This window comes from Oncorhynchus kisutch, unplaced genomic scaffold (genome assembly GCF_002021735.2).
Source record: "Oncorhynchus kisutch isolate 150728-3 unplaced genomic scaffold, Okis_V2 scaffold719, whole genome shotgun sequence".
Lineage (NCBI taxonomy): Eukaryota > Metazoa > Chordata > Actinopteri > Salmoniformes > Salmonidae > Oncorhynchus > Oncorhynchus kisutch.
The window spans coordinates 295,041-312,418 of record NW_022262664.1 but is presented as its reverse complement, the minus strand read 5'-3'; the positions used below and the strand labels follow the sequence as shown (position 1 = coordinate 312,418).

At 49.2% G+C, this 17,378-nt stretch overlaps 1 protein-coding gene across 7 annotated transcripts in view; it reads left to right on the top strand.

Moving 5' to 3' along the window:
* Window positions 1–17,378, top strand: part of LOC109884997 (glutamate receptor 2-like) — a 70,617-nt gene that overhangs the window by 24,587 nt on the left and 28,652 nt on the right. For all 7 annotated transcript variants that reach the window (XR_004207630.1, XR_004207631.1, XM_031815981.1 and 4 more), the window contains exons 4-12: window positions 1,512–1,708; window positions 6,369–6,422; window positions 7,216–7,374; window positions 8,384–8,551; window positions 8,759–8,863; window positions 11,356–11,463; window positions 12,517–12,723; window positions 12,974–13,341; window positions 14,661–14,859. Coding sequence is in view for 5 of the 7 variants with exons in the window: in XM_031815981.1 (XP_031671841.1) it covers window positions 1,512–1,708; window positions 6,369–6,422; window positions 7,216–7,374; window positions 8,384–8,551; window positions 8,759–8,863; window positions 11,356–11,463; window positions 12,517–12,723; window positions 12,974–13,341; window positions 14,661–14,859 (1,565 nt within the window). In the remaining 2 variants the exon portion in view is untranslated. The remainder of the gene's footprint in view (window positions 1–1,511; window positions 1,709–6,368; window positions 6,423–7,215; window positions 7,375–8,383; window positions 8,552–8,758; window positions 8,864–11,355; window positions 11,464–12,516; window positions 12,724–12,973; window positions 13,342–14,660; window positions 14,860–17,378) is intronic.

The following is a 17,378-nucleotide window of genomic DNA, read 5'->3' as shown; positions in this document are numbered from 1 at the left end:
CACAACGGTAGTGGGTAGTAGTAGGGAGCCAGTTCAGGACACAACGGTAGTGGGTAGTAGTAGGGAGCCAGTTCAGGACACAACGGTAGTGGGTAGTAGTAGGGAGCCAGTTCAGGACACAACGGTAGTGGGTAGTAGTAGGGAGCCAGTTCAGGACACAAGGGTAGTGGGTAGTAGTAGGGAGCCAGTTCAGGACACAACGGTAGTGGGTAGTAGTAGGGAGCCAGTTCAGGACACAACGGTAGTGGGTAGTAGTAGGGAGCCAGTTCAGTACACAACGGTAGTGGGTAGTAGTAGGGAGCCAGTTCAGGACACAACGGTAGTGGGTAGTAGTAGGGAGCCAGTTCAGGACACAACGGTAGTGGGTAGTAGTAGGGAGCCAGTTCAGGACACAACGGTAGTGGGTAGTAGTAGGGAGCCAGTTCAGGGTACAACGGTAGTGGGTAGTAGTAGGGAGCCAGTTCAGGACACAACGGTAGTGGGTAGTAGTAGGGAGCCAGTTCAGGGTACAACGGTAGTGGGTAGTAGTAGGGAGCCAGTTCAGTACACAACGGTAGTGGGTAGTACTAGGGAGCCAGTTCAGTACACAACGGTAGTGGGTAGTAGTAGGGAGCCAGTTCAGGACACAACGGTAGTGGGTAGTAGTAGGGAGCCAGTTCAGGGTACAACGGTAGTGGGTAGTAGTAGGGAGCCAGTTCAGGGTACAACGGTAGTGGGTAGTAGTAGGGAGCCAGTTCAGGACACAATGTTAGTAGGTAGTAGTAGGGAGCCAGTTCAGGGCACAACGGTAGTGGGTAGTAGTAGGGAGCCAGTTCAGTACACAACGGTAGTGGGTAGTAGTAGGGAGCCAGTTCAGGACACAACGGTAGTGGGTAGTAGTAGGGAGCCAGTTCAGGACACAACGGTAGTGGGTAGTAGTAGGGAGCCAGTTCAGGCGGCAAGGGACTTGAACCAATAACCTCTAACCTCTGGGCTGCCAACCGTGTGTGTGTAGTTCTGTCTAACCCCTAACCCCAGTTACCTTTCTATCCTACCATAACCCTAACCCCAGTTACCTTTCTAACCTACCATGACCCTAACCCCAGTTACCTTTCGAACCTACCATGACCCTAGCCCCTAACCCCAGTTACCTTTCTAACCTACCATGACCCTAGCCCCTAACCCCAGTTACCTTTCTATCCTACCATGACCCTAACCCCAGTTACCTTTCTAACCTACCATGACCCCAGTTACCTTTCTATCCTACCATGACCCTAGCCCCAGTTACCTTTCTATCCTACCATGACCCTAGCCCCAGTTACCTTTCAATCCTACCATGACCCTAACCCCAGTTACCTTTCTATCCTACCATGACCCTAGCCCCAGTTACCTTTCTATCCTACCATGACCCTAGCCCCAGTTACCTTTCTAACCTACCATGACCCTAACCCCAGTTACCTTTCCATCCTACCATGACCCTAGCCCCAGTTACCTTTCTAACCTGCTGTGTGTCTATATATGTGTATGTGTAGGTCTGTCCACCCTGCAAGTGATCCTGGATACAGCAGCAGAGAGGAAGTGGATTGTAACAGCCATCAACGTAGGCAACCTGAAGGATGAGAGGAAGGACGAGGCATATCGCTCCATGTTCCAAGACCTGGAGATACGAAAGGAGAGGAGAGTCATTCTGGACTGTGAACAAGACAAGGTTAAAGACATCATGGACCAGGTTGGTCTGTCTGTCTGTCTCTGTCTGTCTGTCTGTCTGTCTGTCTGTCTGTCTGTCTGTCTGTCTGTCTGTCTGTCTGTCTGTCTGTCTGTCTGTCTGTCTGTCTGTCTGTCTGTCTGTCTGTCTGTCTGTCTGTCTGTCTGTCTGTCTGTCTGTCTGTCTGTCTGTCTGTCTGTGTCTAGACTGTGAACAAGACAAGGTTAAAGACATCATGGACCAGGTTGGTCTGTCTGACTGTCTGTCTGTCTGTGTCTAGATTGTGAACAAGACAAGGTTAAAGACATCATGGACCAGGTTGGTCTGTCTGACTGTCTGTCTGTCTGTGTCTAGATTGTGAACAAGACAAGGTTAAAAGTCTAACAGGCTGACTACACCTCTCGCGTCGGGGGGTGAAGTGACTATGCATAGATTGTTCAGCAGGCTTATGGCTTGTGGGTAGAAACTGTTAAGGAGCCTTTTGGTCCTAGACTTGGCGCACCGGTACCGCTTGCCGTGCGGTAGCAGAGAAAACAGTCTAGGACTGTTGACTGGAGTCTCTGACAATTGTATGGGCTTTCCTCTGACACCGCCTATTATATAGGTCCTGGATGGCAGGAAGCTTGGCCCCAGTGATGTACTGGGCTGTACGCACTACCCTCTGTAGCACCTTACGGTCAGATGCCGAGCAGTTTCCATACCAGGCGGTGATGCAACCGGTCAGGGTGCTCTCGATGGTGCAGCTGTAGAACCTTTTGAGGATCTGGGGACCCATGTCAAATCTTTTCAGTCTCCTGGGGGAGAAAAGGTTTTGTTGTGCCCTCTTCATGACTGTTTTGGTGTGTTTGGACCATGATAGTTCGTTGGTGATGTGGACACCAAGGAACTTGAAACTCTCAACCCGCTCCACTTCAGCCCCGTTGATGTTAATGGGGGCCTGTTCGGCCTGCCTTTTCCTGTAGTCCACGATCAGCTCCTTTGTCTTGCTCACATTGAGGGAGTGGTTGTTGTCCTGGCACCACACTGCCAGATCTCTGATCTCCTCCCTATAGGCTGTGTCATCGTTGTCGGTGATCAGGCCTACCACTGTTGTGTCGTCAGCAAACTTAATGAGGGTGTTGGAGTCATGTTTGTCCAGGCAGTCGTGGGTGGACAGGGAGTACAGGAGGGGACTAAGTACACACCCCTGAGGGGCACCATTGTTGAGGATCAGCGTGGCAGATGTATTGTTGCCTAGTCTTACCACCTGGGGGAGGTCCATCAGGAAATCCAGGATCCAGTTGTTTAGTCCCATTGTCCTTAGATTAGTGATGAGCTTCGTGGGCACTATGGTATTGAAACCTGAGCTGTAGTCAATGAACAGCATTCTCACATAGGTGTTCTTTTTGTCCAGGTGGGAAAGGGCAGTGTGGAGTGCGATTGAGATTGCGTCATCTGTGGATCTGTTGGAGCGGTATGCGAATTGGAGTGGGTCTAGAATATCCGGGATGATGGTGTGGATGTGAGCCATGACCAGCCTTTCAAAGCACTTCATGGCTACCGACGTGAGTGCTATGGGTCTGTTGTCATTTAGGCAGGCTGCCTTTGTATTCTTGGGCAGAAGGACTGTGGTGGTCTGCTTGAAACATGTTGGTATTACAGACTCATTCAGGGACATGTTGAAAATGTCAGTGAAGACACCTGCCAGTGGGTCTGCGCATGCTTTGAGTACACGTCCTGACAATCCATCTGGCCCCGAGGCTTTGTGAATGTTGACCTGTTTAAAGGTCTTCCTCACATCAGCTACCGAGTGCGTTATCACACAGTCATCCAGAACAGCTGGTGCTCTTTTTTAGTCTGTAATAGTTTGCTGCCACATCTGACGAGCATCAGAGCCGGTGTAGTAGGATTCAATCTTAATCCTGTATTGACGCGTTGCTTGTTTGATGGTTCGTCAGGATTTCTTATAGGCGTCTGGATTAGTGTCCCGCTCCTTGAAAGCGGCAGCTCTAGCCTTTAGCTCGATGTGGATGTTGCCTGTAATCCATGGGTTCTGGTTGGGATATGTACCTCAAGAGGCTGAAGAAATTTGGCTTGTCGTACCAGGCTGTGATACAGCCCGACAGGCTGACATTTACTCCTGAGGTGCTGACTTGCTGCACCCTCGACAACTACTGTGATTATTATTATTTGACCATGCTGGTTATTTATGAACATTTGAACATCTTGGCCATGTTCTGTTATCATCTGCACCCGGCACAGCCAGAAGAGGACTGGCCACCCCACATAGCCTGGTTCCTCTCTAGGTTTCTTCCTAGGTTCTGGCCTTTCTAAGGAGTTTTTCCTAGCCACCGTGCTTCTACACCTGCATTGCTTGCTGTTGGGGTTTTAGCCTGGGTTTCTGTACAGCACTTTGTGACATTGGCTGATGTAAGAAGGGCTTTATAAATACATTTGATTGATTGACTACCTGTTCACCCCGCCACCATCCAGGAGGTGAGGTCAGTACAGGTGCATCAAAGCTGGGACTGAGGGACTGAAAAACAGCTTCTATCTCAAGGCCATCAGACTGCTAAACAGCCATCACTAACTCAGAAAGACTGCTGCCTACATTGAGGCCCGATCACTGGCCACTTTAAGGGTTAATTCCACACGGTCAAGGTTAGGCTTGCACAGATCGGGAGGACCTCAGGAACGTTCCTGTCGTTGAATTGTGCCACTGTCACCCAAAAGCACCTCAAATGTAGGTCAGGCTTCATTTTGGGCCTTGTGCTAAGACTTTTCTGGATGTCAATATCTTACCCCCAAAACGTCAGAGACAGCTGCTCTCCGCGTATGTGGCTCTTTATATGCCCCCCCAACTATAATCTGGAAATATATTACATTCATACACATTGATACAGAACATTACCTAGATGGAATTTGCAAGTCTTCCAAAAAGGCCAAAAAAAACAGAGAAAAATCAGGTTTTCTAATATGTACCGGTTCATGAGGGTTGCCTAATCACACACGAAATCTTTGAAAGATGTGCCTTTTTAACTCTTCGAAACAGCCCCTATGGCTGTCACAGGAAGCCCCTATGGCTGTCACAGGAAGCCCCTATGGCAGGAAGCCCCTATGGCAGGAAGACCCTATGGCAGGAAGACCCTATGGCAGGAAGAGCCTATGGCTGTCACAGGAAGCCCCTATGGCAGGAAGCCCCTATGGCTGTCACAGGAAGCCCCTATGGCAGGAAGCCCCTATGGCAGGAAGCCCCTATGGCTGTCACAGGAAGCCCCTATGGCTGTCACAGGAAGCCCCTATGGCAGGAAGCCCCTATGGCAGGAAGCCCCTATGGCAGGAAGCCCCTATGGCTGTCACAGGAAGCCCCTATGGCAGGAAGCCCCTATGGCAGGAAGCCCCTATGGCTGTCACAGGAAGCCCCTATGGCAGGAAGACCCTATGGCAGGAAGACCCTATGGCAGGAAGACCCTATTCACAGGAAGCTGAAAGTAAACACATATCCTCATTGGGCAGAATCCTGAGTTTCAAGTCTTTACGTTAAGAACTGACTGATTTACAGAGGGTTGAATGCAGGGTTTTTCACTAACTGTAGGCTATGATATCCAAACCACTTTTAGGGTGAATTTAAACAACGCCACTTTAAATAATGCCACTTTAATCATGTTTGCATATCTTACATTACATTACTTACATATGTTTAGTGGGGAGAACAAGTATTTGATACACTGCCGATTTGCAGGTTTTCCTACTTACAAAGCATGTAGAGGTCTGTAAAATTCATCATAGGTACACTTCAACTGTGAGAGACGGAATCTAAAACAAAAATCCAGAAAATCACATTGTATGATTTTTAAGTAATTAATTTGCATTTTATTACATGACATAAGTATATGACCACCTACCAACCAGTAAGAATTCCAGCTCTCACAGACCTGTTAGTTTTTCTTTAAGAAGCACTCCTGTTCTCCACTCTGCACCTGTTTGAACTGATGTCCTATATTGGGTTCTATTGGGATCCATTGGGTTCTATTGGGATCCATTGGGTTCTATTGGGATCCATTGGGTTCTATAGGGATCCATTGGGTTCTATAGGTATCCATTGGGTTCTATAGGGATCCATTGGGTTCTATTGGGATCCATTGGGTTCTATAGGGATCCATTGGGTTCTATTGGGATCCATTGGGTTCTATAGGGATCCATTGGGTTCTATTGGATCCATTGGGTTCTATAGGGATCCATTGGATTCTATTGGGATCCATTGGGTTCTATTGGGATCCATTGGGTTCTATAGGGATCCATTGAGTTCTATTGAGATCCATTGAGTTCTATAGGGATCCATTGAGTTCTATTGGTATCCATTGGGTTCTAATGGGATCCATTGGATTCTATTGGGATCCATTGAGTACTGTTGGAATCCATTCAATTATATTGGGATCAATTTAGTTCTCTTGGGATCCATTGAGTTCTATTGAATATTGTCTGTTGACTGTATTAGGTACAGTATAAGGTAAGGGTATTTGTGACATTGTTTTACGATAGAGTATATTGATTGATATTCCTGAATAATCGTTTCTGAAATGGTAAATGTGTGCTTTAATCCATTTCATAGGTAATGTACAAAACGGCTGTGTTTATCCCTTCCTAATATGGTATTGTTTTATATAATATTGTTTTACATTATATTGTTTTTGTGTTCCTGCAGGTCATCACCATTGGCCGACATGTTAAAGGATACCATTACATCATCGCTAACCTGGTATGATACCTGCTACCTCTCATATTTCATATAACTTGTACTGACATCACACATAGCCTGGTACTAACCTGGTATGATCCCTGGTACTAACCTGGTATGATACCTGGTACTAACCTGGTATGATACCTGGTACTAACATGGTGTGATCCCTGGTACTAACCTGGTATGATCCCTGGTACTAACCTGGTATGATATCTGGTACTAACCTGGTATGATCCCTGGTACTAACCTGGTATGATCCCTGGTACTAACCTGGTATGATACCTGGTACTAACCTGGTATGATACCTGGTACTAACCTGGTATGATCGCTGGTACTAACCTGGTATGATCCCTGGTACTAACCTGGTATGATCCCTGGTACTAACCTGGTATGATCCCTGGTACTAACCTGGTATGATCCCTGGTATTAACCTGGTATGATCCCTGGTACTAACCTAGTATGATACCTGGTACTAACCTGGTATGATCCCTGGTACTAACCTAGTATGATACCTGGTACTAACCTGGTATGATCCCTGGTACCTCTCATATTACTACATAACTGGTAATGACATCACATATAGCCTGGTACTAACTCAGTGTCTGTGTGTGTGTGAGTGTTTGTGTGTGTGTGTGTGTGTGTGTGTGTGTGTGTGTGTGTGTGTGTGTGTGTGTGTGTGTGTGTGTGTGTGTGTGTGTGTGTGTGTGTGTGTCCAGGGCTTCGTTGATGGTGACCTGTCTAAGATCCAGTATGGATACCAGGTTATTAACTCAGTGTGTGTGTGTGTATGTGTGTGTGTGTGTGTGTCCAGGGCTTCGTTGATGGTGACCTGTCTAAGATCCAGTATGGGGGAGCCAATGTGTCGGGTTTCCAGATTGTTGACTTTGAGGAGCCACTCGTCTCCAAGTTCGACCAGAGATGGGAAGCACTGGAGGAGAAAGAGTACCCTGGTGCTGACAGCAGGATCAGGGTAGTACCTCTAACCCCTAACCCCTACCCTACCCTAACCCTGGTGCTGACAGCAGGATCAGGGTAGTACCCCTAACCCCTACCCTACCCTAACCCTGGTGCTGACAGCAGGATCAGGGTAGTACCCCTAACCTCTAACCCCTAACCCCTACCCTACCCTAACCCTGGTGCTGACAGCAGGATCAGGGTAGTACCCCTAACCCCTACCCTACCCTAACCCTGGTGCTGACAGCAGGATCAGGGTAGTACCCCTAACCCCTACCCTACCCTAACCCTGGTGCTGACAGCAGGATCAGGGTAGTACCCCTAACCCCTACCCTACCCTAACCCTGGTGCTGACAGCAGGATCAGGGTAGTACCCCTAACCCCTAACCTCTAACCCCTAATCTCTACCCTAACCCTGGTGCTGACAGCAGGATCAGGGTAGTACCACCTTTAATCTCTAACCCTTGACCCCTACCCTAACCCTTGACCCCGACCCTAACCCTGGAGCTGACAGCAGGATCAGAGTACTACCTCTAATCTCTAACCCTAACCCATGACCCCTACCCTAACCCTTGACCCCTACCCTAACCCTGGAGCTGACAGCAGGATCAGGGTAGTACCACCTCTAATCTCATACCCTTGACCCCTACCCTAACCCCTAACCCCTACCCTAACCCTGGTGCTGAAGGATCAGGCTACGACCTCTAACTAAATTGCAGATACTGAAGTGAGGATTCGTTCAATCAGTCACTTGCATGAACACAGAAATGGGTTATTAGAACAGCATATCAGCACATATCTCAATAACTCTCCATTTCTCTCTCCCTCTATCTCTCTCTCTCTCTCTCTCTCTCCACATCTCTCAATATCTCTTCATCTCTCCACCTCTCTCTCTCTCTCTCTCTCTCTCTCTCCATCTCTGAATATCTCTTCATTTCTCTCTCCCTCTATCTTTCTTTCTCTCCATCTCTGAATATCTCTCCCTTTCTCTCTCCTGCTATCCCTCTATCTCTCTCTCTCTCCAGTACACATCAGCTCTGACTTATGATGCGGTCCAGGTTATGACTGAAGCGTTCCGGACACTCACCAAGCAGCGGATCGATTTCAGTCGTCGTGGTAATAACGGGGACTGTCTGGCCAATCCAGCAGTGCCCTGGTCTCAGGGGATGGAGATAGAACGCGCTCTCAAACAGGTTACCATAGAAACAGATTTTAGCGTGTTTTTAGGGTCTTCAATTATCTTTTGTGTTGTGTAGTTTTATATGGTAAAATACTGGGTATTTGTGGTGTGTGTGTGTGTGTGTGTGTGTGTGTGTGTGTGTGTGTGTGTGTGTGTGTGTGTGTGTGTGTGTGTGTGTGTGTGTGTGTGTGTGTGTGTGTGTGTGTGTGTGTGTGTGTAGGTGCGTGTGGATGGGCTGACAGGTAATATCCAGTTTGACCAGTATGGTAAAAGAGTCAACTACTCCGTCAACGTGATGGAACTGAAGAACACTGGACCAGTTAAGGTACAGCCAATCAGCATTTACCAGCACACTTACTTCCTTACAATCAGCCAATTAACATTCACCAGCCTATTCACTTCCTTACAATCAGTCAATCAGCATTGTCCGGACCCCTGGCAGTCTCTATGGGGGTGCCACAGGGTTCAATTCTCGGGCCGACTCTCTTCTCTGTATACATCAATGATGTCGCTCTTGCTGCTGGTGATTCTCTGATCCACCTCTACGCAGACAACACCATTCTGTTTACTTCTGGCCCTTCTTTGGACACTGTGTTAACTAACCTCCAGACGAGCTTCAATGCCATACAACTCTCCTTCCGTGGCCTCCAACTGCTTTTAAATGCTAGTAAAACTAAATGCATGCTATTCAACCGATTGTTGTCCGAACCCGCCTGCCCGGCTAGCATCACTACTCTGGACGGTTCTGACTTAGAATATGTGGACAACTACAAATACCTAGGTATCTGGTTAGACTGTAAACTCTCCTTCCAGATTCACATCTCCATTCCAAAATTAAATCTAGAATTGGCTTCCTATTTCGCAACAAAGCATCATTCACTCATGCTGCCAAAAATTCCCTCGTAAAACTGACTATCCTACCGATCCTTGACTTCTGCGATGTAATTTATAAAATAGCCTCCAACACGCTACTCAGCAAGTTGGATGCAGTCTATCACAGTGCCATCTGTTTTGTCACCAAAGCTCCATATACTACCCACCATTGCGACCTGTATGCTCTCGTTGGCTGGCCCTCGATTCATATTCGTCTCCAAACACACTGGCTCCAGGTCAACTATAAGTCTTTGCTAGGTAAAGCTCCGCCTTATCTCAGCTCACTGGTCACAATAACAACATCCACCCGTAGCACGCACTCCAGCAGGTATATCTCACTGGTCATCCCCCAAAGCCAAAACCTACTTTGGCCGCCTTTCCTTCCAGTTCTCTGCTGCCAATGACTGGAACGAATTGCAAAAATGAATTCAAACCAAGAGAAGGACCTGTTGTAGCGTACCTCTGAATTCCAGAAAAAACTGCTGTATCTAAAGCCTCCTGGAGGTCAACCCGAGTCGGTATCTAAAGCCTCCTGGAAGTCAACCCGAGTCGGTATCTAAAGCCTCCTGGAGGTCAACCCGAGTCGGTATCTAAAGCCTCCTGGAGGTCAACCCGAGTCGCTATCTAAAGCCTCCTGGAAGTCAACAAGAGTCGGTATCTAAAGCCCCTTGGAAGTCAACCCGATTCGGTATCTAAAGCCTCCTGGATGTCAACCCGAGTCGGTATCTAAAGCCTCCTGGAAGTCAACCCGAGTCGGTATCTAAAGCCTCCTGGAGGTCAACCAGAGTCGGTATCTAAAGCCTCCTGGAAGTCAACCCGAGTCGGTATCTAAAGCCTCTTGGAAGTCAACCCAAGTCGGTATCTAAAGCCTCCTGGATGTCAACCCGAGTCGGTATCTAAAGCCTCCTGGAAGTCAACCCGAGTCGCTATCTAAAGCCTCCTGGAAGTCAACAAGAGTCGGTATCTAAAGCCCCTTGGAAGTCAACCCGATTCGGTATCTAAAGCCTCCTGGATGTCAACCCGAGTCGGTATCTAAAGCCTCCTGGAAGTCAACCCGAGTCGGTATCTAAAGCCTCCTGGAGGTCAACCAGAGTCGGTATCTAAAGCCTCCTGGAAGTCAACCCGAGTCGGTATCTAAAGCCTCTTGGAAGTCAACCCAAGTCGGTATCTAAAGCCTCCTGGATGTCAACCCGAGTCGGTATCTAAAGCCTCCTGGAAGTCAACCCGAGTCCGTATCTAAAGCCTCCTGGAAGTCAACACCAGTCGGTATCTAAAGCCTCTTGGAAGTCAACCCAAGTCGGTATCTAAAGCCTCCTGGAAGTCAACCCGAGTCGGTATCTAAAGCCTCCTGGAAGTCAACCTGAGTCGGTATCTAAAGCCTCCTGGAAGTCAACCCGAGTCGGTATCTAAAGCCTCCTGGAAGTCAACCCGAGTCGGTATCTAAAGCCTCCTGGAGGTCAACCCGAGTCGGTATCTAAAGCCTCCTGGAAGTCAACCCGAGTCGGTATCTAAAGCCTCCTGGAAGTCAACCCGAGTCGGTATCTAAAGCCTCCTGGAAGTCAACCCGAGTCAGTATCTAAAGCCTCCTGGAAGTCAACAAGAGTCGGTATCTAAAGCCTCCTGGAGGTCAACTTGAGTTGGGCTAGCTTTGTGTTTCCACTGCCTCCAGAATAGAAATGATGTCATGTTGCTAGTTAGCCATGTGACTGTGCAGCTAGCTTCGCTACAACTAGCTAGCAAGATGCTGAAAAAATAATTTACCCTCACTATGCTGTAACTAACATTACCCCATACTCCCCATGCTAGCTAGCTAAACGTTTAGCTTCATCGCTGTGATTACTGTTTTGAAATAACATATATTTCTTTGATTGTACATATGTCTTAGCAAGCAAGCTCTTTATCAGCAAACTAAGCTTTTTTTAGTCATAATATGTGTGTTTTCAGATTGGCTACTGGAATGAAGTGGACAAGATGGTGGTGACTAAACTAGACATCTTCCCCAACGACACTAATGGGATGGAGAACAAGACTGTTATCGTCACAACTATCCTGGTAACAACGTGGTGAAGGGTGGTGGGTGGTGAAGGATGGTGGGTGGTGAAGAGTGGTGGGTGGTGAAGGATGGTGGGTGGTGGGTGGTGGGTGGTGAAGGATGGTGGGTGGTGGGTGGTGAAGGGTGGTGGGTGGTGAAGAGGGGTGGCTGGTGGGTGGTGAAGGGTGGTAGGTGGTAAAGGATGGTGGGTGGTGAAGGGTGGTGGGTGGTGAAGAGGGGTGGGTGGTGAAGAGGGGTGGCTGGTGGGTGGTGAAGGGTGGTAGGTGGTAAAGGATGGTGGGTGGTGGGTGGTAAAGGGTGGTGGGTGGTGAAGAGGGGTGGCTGGTGGGTGGTGAAGGGTGGTGGGTGGTGGGTGGTGAAGGGTGGTGACGGATGGTGGGTGGTGGTTGGTGAAGGGTGGTGGGTGGTGGGTGAAGGGTGGTGGGTGGTGAAGGGTGGTGAAGGATGGTGGGTGGTGGGTGGTGAAGGATGGTGGGTGGTGGGTGGTGAAGGGTGGTGGGTGGTGGGTGGTGGAGGGTGGTGAAGGATGGTGGGTGGTGAAGGGTGGTGAAGGGTGGTGGGTGAAGGGTGGTGGGTGGTGAAGGGTGGTGGCTGGTGGGTGGTGAAGGGTGGTAGGTGGTGGTGGGTGGTGAGGGTGGTGGTGGGTGGTGAAGGGTGGTGGATGGTGGGTGGTGACGGGTGGTAGGTGGTGAAGGGTGGTGGGTGGTGAGGGTGGTGGTGGGTGGTGAAGGGTGGTGAAGGATGGTGCGTGGTGAAGGGTGGTGGGTGGTGAAGGGTGGTGGGTGGTGAAGGGTGGTGGGTGGTGAAGGGTGGTTGGTGGTGGGTGGTGAAGGGTGGTGGGTGGTGAAGGGTGGTGGGTGGTGAAGGGTGGTAGGTGGTGAAGGATGGTGGGTGGTTGTTCAAATGACAAAAAATATGGTCATCTTTAAAGACATCCTGGTAAAAGTGTGTGTGTGTGTGTGTGTGTGTGTGTGTGTGTGTGTGTGTGTGTGTGTGTGTGTGTGTGTGTGTGTGTGTGTGTGTGTGTGTGTGTGTGTGTGTGTGTTTTGCAGGAAGCTCCATACGTGATGCTAAAGAAGAATGCTGAGTTGTTCCTAGACAACGACCGTTACGAAGGCTACTGCGTCGACCTGGCAGCAGAGATTGCTAAGCACTGTGGGATACGCTACCAGCTAAGGATTGTGGGAGATGGAAAGTACGGAGCTCGAGACGCTGAAACCAAGATCTGGAACGGGATGGTTGGAGAGCTGGTGTACGGGGTAAGAACCCTGACCTCTGACCTTTGATCTCTGTTGTTATTATGAAATTAGAACCTGAGGACACAAGAACTAAGTGTAACTCTCTGCCTCCCCTCTCCCCCTCCTTCCCTCTCCTCATCCCCTCTCCTCCCCTCTCCCCGTCTCCTCCTCCTCCTCCTCCCCTCTCCTCCTTCTCCCCCTCCTCCCCTCTCCTCCTCCTCCCCTCTCCCCCTCCCCCTCCTCCCCTCTCCCCCCACCCCCCCACCTGTAGAAAGCAGACATAGCCGTAGCCCCTCTCACTATCACCCTGGTCAGAGAGGAGGTGATCGACTTCTCCAAGCCATTCATGTCTCTGGGCATCTCCATCATGATCAAGAAGCCCCAGAAGTCTAAACCAGGGGTTTTCTCCTTCCTGGACCCGCTGGCCTATGAGATCTGGATGTGTATAGTGTTTGCCTACATCGGTGTGAGCGTGGTGCTGTTCCTGGTGAGCCGGTTCAGCCCGTATGAATGGCACATGGAGGAGTATGAGGATGGCCAGCTGCCCACCAGCGAGTCCTCTAATGAGTTTGGGATCTTTAACTCTCTGTGGTTCTCTCTAGGAGCCTTTATGCAGCAAGGCTGTGATATCTCCCCAAGGTTGGTGTACTGTTGCTAGGTAACGTGGCTCGCTGTGTTGGCAGCCCCCCTTCCTCCTGGAGCTGGTGTTTATATGCTGACCTCACTTCCTGCTGCTTACGCTAACCCTGACCTCTGACCTCTAGCCACTAGCTTTAACCCCGACCTCTGGCTTCTAGCTCTAATGCGAACTGATTCTAGCTGCTAGCTCTAATCCTCACTGAATCTAGCTACTAGTTATAATGCTAACTAATTATAGCCATTAGCCCTAAACCTAACTGATTCTAGCTGCTAGCCGTAATGCTAACCGATTGTAGCTGCTACCCCTAATATGCTAACTGATTCTACCCATTAGCTCTAATGCTCACTGATTCTAGCCTCTAGCTCTAATGCTAACTGATTCTAGCTGCTACCCCAAATGCTAACTGATTATAGCCATTAGCTCTAATGCTCACTGATTCTAGCCTCTAGCTCAAATGCTAACAGATTCTAGCTGCTACCCCTAATGCTAACTGATTCTAGCTGCTACCCATAATGCTAACTAATTATAGCCATTAGCTCTAATGCTCACTGATTCTAGCTGCTAGCCCTAATGCTAACTGATTCTAGCCATTAGCGATAATGCTCACTGATTCTAGCCTCTATCTCTAATGCTAACTGATTCTAGCTACTAGCTCTCCTAAACAACTTTCCCTGTGTCTCAGTCCAGACTACTGATCAGAAGACAGGAGGTAGTTTAGGGTGTTAAGAGTTGAGGGGTTAAGAAGTAGGGGTTAGGGTGTCTGGGTGCCTATGTTAAACAGTTAATATCACCTAGCCTGGAATTTCACATCAGTAGAGAGAGGAGAGGAGAAGAGGAGAGGAGATGAGAAGGGGAGAGGAGAAGGAGAGAAGAGAGGAGAGTAGAAGGGGAGAGAAGAGAAGGGGAGAAGAGAAGAGGGGAGGAGAGGGAGACGAGGACCACCACATAACCACAGGTCAGAGGTCAAAGGTCAAAGGTCAGGTTAGCATATATCCACCACCCTGGGGCCGTCAATGCATGATGTCACTTCCTTTTCCTGCCTCTTGGAGGGGTACCGTGTTTTTGCTGCATATTCCCGTTTCTCTCCTTCGCTACGGGTCTACCAGGCTACACCTCTCTCTCTCTCTCCCCTTCTCTCTCTCTCTCCCTCTCTCTCTCTCTCTCTCTCTCTCTCTCTCTCTCTCTCTCTCTCTCTCTCTCTCTCTCTCTCTCTCTCTCTCTCTCTCTCTCTCTCTCTCTCTCTCTCTCTCTCTCTCTCTCTCTCTCTCTCTCTCTGTGTGTGTGTGTGTGGTGTCTGACTGTGTGCTTATCTCTCCAGGTCTCTATCAGGACGTATAGTGGGTGGTGTGTGGTGGTTCTTCACTCTAATCATCATCTCGTCCTACACGGCCAACCTGGCTGCCTTCCTCACTGTGGAGAGGATGGTTTCTCCTATAGAGGGAGCAGAGGACCTGGCTAAACAGACGGAGATCGCCTACGGGACCCTGGACTCTGGCTCTACCAAGGAGTTTTTTAGGGTGGGTCACACACACACCACACCACACCACACCACACCACACACACATACACCACACACACACCACACCACACCACACACACACACACATACACCACAAACACACACCACACCACACCACACACACACACATCACACCACACACCACACCACACCACACACACACACACCACACCACACCACACCACACCACACACACACCACACCACACCACACCACACACACACACACACACACCACACCACACCACACACACACACACACACACCACACCACACCACACACACAACATCAAGAAGGATTCAAACATTTCAAAGGTCTCAGATTCAACGACACAAAAAGCACCTTCTTCTCCCCACGTCTGTCCATACCAGAGCAGTACCTTGCTAGTTGCTTTGCTTTAGTCCGAGGCAGGTCTTCAATACAGTCAGTCTATGTACTGTATATACTGTAAGTATTCAGACCCTTTAGTATGAGACTCGAAAATTCAACTGAGCATCCTGTTTCCATTGATCATCCTTCAGATTTTGATTGGAGTCCGCCTGTGGTAAATGTTTTTGATTGGACATGATTTGGAAAGGCACAAACCTGTCTATATAAGGTCCCACAGTTGACAGTGCATGTCAGAGCAAAAAACAGGCCAAGAGGTCGAAGGAATTGTCCGTAGAGCTCCAAGACAAGATTGTATAGTGGCACAGATCTGGGGAAAGGTACCAAAAAAAGTTTGGAACCACAAAGACTCTTCCTAGAGCTGACCGCCTGGCCAAACTGAGCAATCGGGGGAGAAGGGCCTTGGTCAGGGAGGTGACTCTCTGACAGAGCTCTAGTTCCTCTGTGGAGATGGGAGAACCTTCCAGAAGGACAACCATCTCTGCAGCACTCCACCAATCAGGCATTTATTGTAGAGTGGCCAGACGGAAGCCATTGGGTATGTTTTTCAGGGGCAGGGACTGGGAGACTAGTTAGAATCAAGGGAAAGATGAACGGAGCAAAGTAGAGAGAGTTCCTTGATGAAAACCTGCTCCAGAGTGCTCAGGACCTCAGACTGGGGTGATGGTTCAACTTCCAACAGGACAACGACCCTAAGCACACAGCCAAAACAACGCAGGAGTGGCTTCGGGACAAGTCTCTGAATGACCCGATCGAACATCACAGGACAGACCTGAAAATAGCTGTGCAGCGATGCTCCCCCATCTAACCTAACCTGACTAAGCTAAGGAACCTGGGACTAAACAACTCCCTCTGCAACTGGATCCTGGACTTCCTGATGGACCTCCCCCAGGTGGTAAGGGTAGGTAACAACACATCCACCACGCTGATCCTCAACACAGGGGACCCCTCAGGGGTGCGTACTTAGTCCCCTCCTGTACTCCCTGTTCACCCATGACTGCGTGGCCAAGCACGACTCCAACACCATCATTAAGTTTGCTGACGACGATGAGATAGGGAGGAGGTCAAATCAAATCAAATTTATTTATATAGCCCTTCGTATATCAGCTGATATCTCAAAGTGCTGTACAGAAACCCAGCCTAAAACCCCAAACAGCAAGCAATGCAGGCGTAGAAGCACGGTGGCTAGGAAAAACTCCCTAAAGGCCAAAACCTAGGAAGAAGCCTAGAGAGGAACCAGGCTATGTGGGGTGGCCAGTCCTCTTCTGGCTGTGCCGGGTAGAGATTATAACAGAACATGGCCAAGATGTTAAAAAATGACCAGCATGGTCCAATAATAATATGGCAGAACAGTTGAAACTGGAGCAGCAGCACGGCCAGGTGGACTGGGGACAGCAAGGAGTCATCATGTCAGGTAGTCCTGAGGCATGGTCCTAGGGCTCAGGTCCTCCGAGAGAGAGAAAGAATGAGAGAATTAGAGAGAGCACACTTAAATTCACACAGGACACCGAATAGGACAGGAGAAGTACTCCAGATATAACAAACTGACCCTAGCCCCCCGACACATAAACTACTGCAGCATAAATACTGGAGACAGGAGGGGTCAGGAGACACTGTGGCCCCATCCGAGGACAGGTCAGAGACCTGGCTGTGTGGTGCCAGAATAACAACCTCTCCCTCAACGTGAGCTAGACAAAGGAGCTGATCGTGGACTACAGGAAAAGGCGGGCCGAACACGCCCCTATTCGCATCGATGGGACTGTAGTGGAGCAGGTTGAGAGCTTCAAGTTCCTTGGTGTCCACATCACCAACAAACTAACATGGTCCAAACACACCAAGACAGTTGAGAAGATGGCACAACAACACATTTTCCCCCTCAGGAGACAAAAAAATGTGGCATGTGTCCCCCGATACTCAACAATTTCCTCAGCTGCACCATCGAGAGCATCCTGACCAGTTGCCTCACCGCCTGGTATGGCAACTGCTCAGCATCTGCCCGTAAGGTGCTACAGAAGGTAGTGTGAACGGCCCAGTACTTCACTGGGGCCAAGCTTCCTGCCATCCAGGACCTCTCTACCAGGTGGTGTCAGAGGAAGGCCCTAAAAATGGTCAAAGACTCCAGTCACCCAA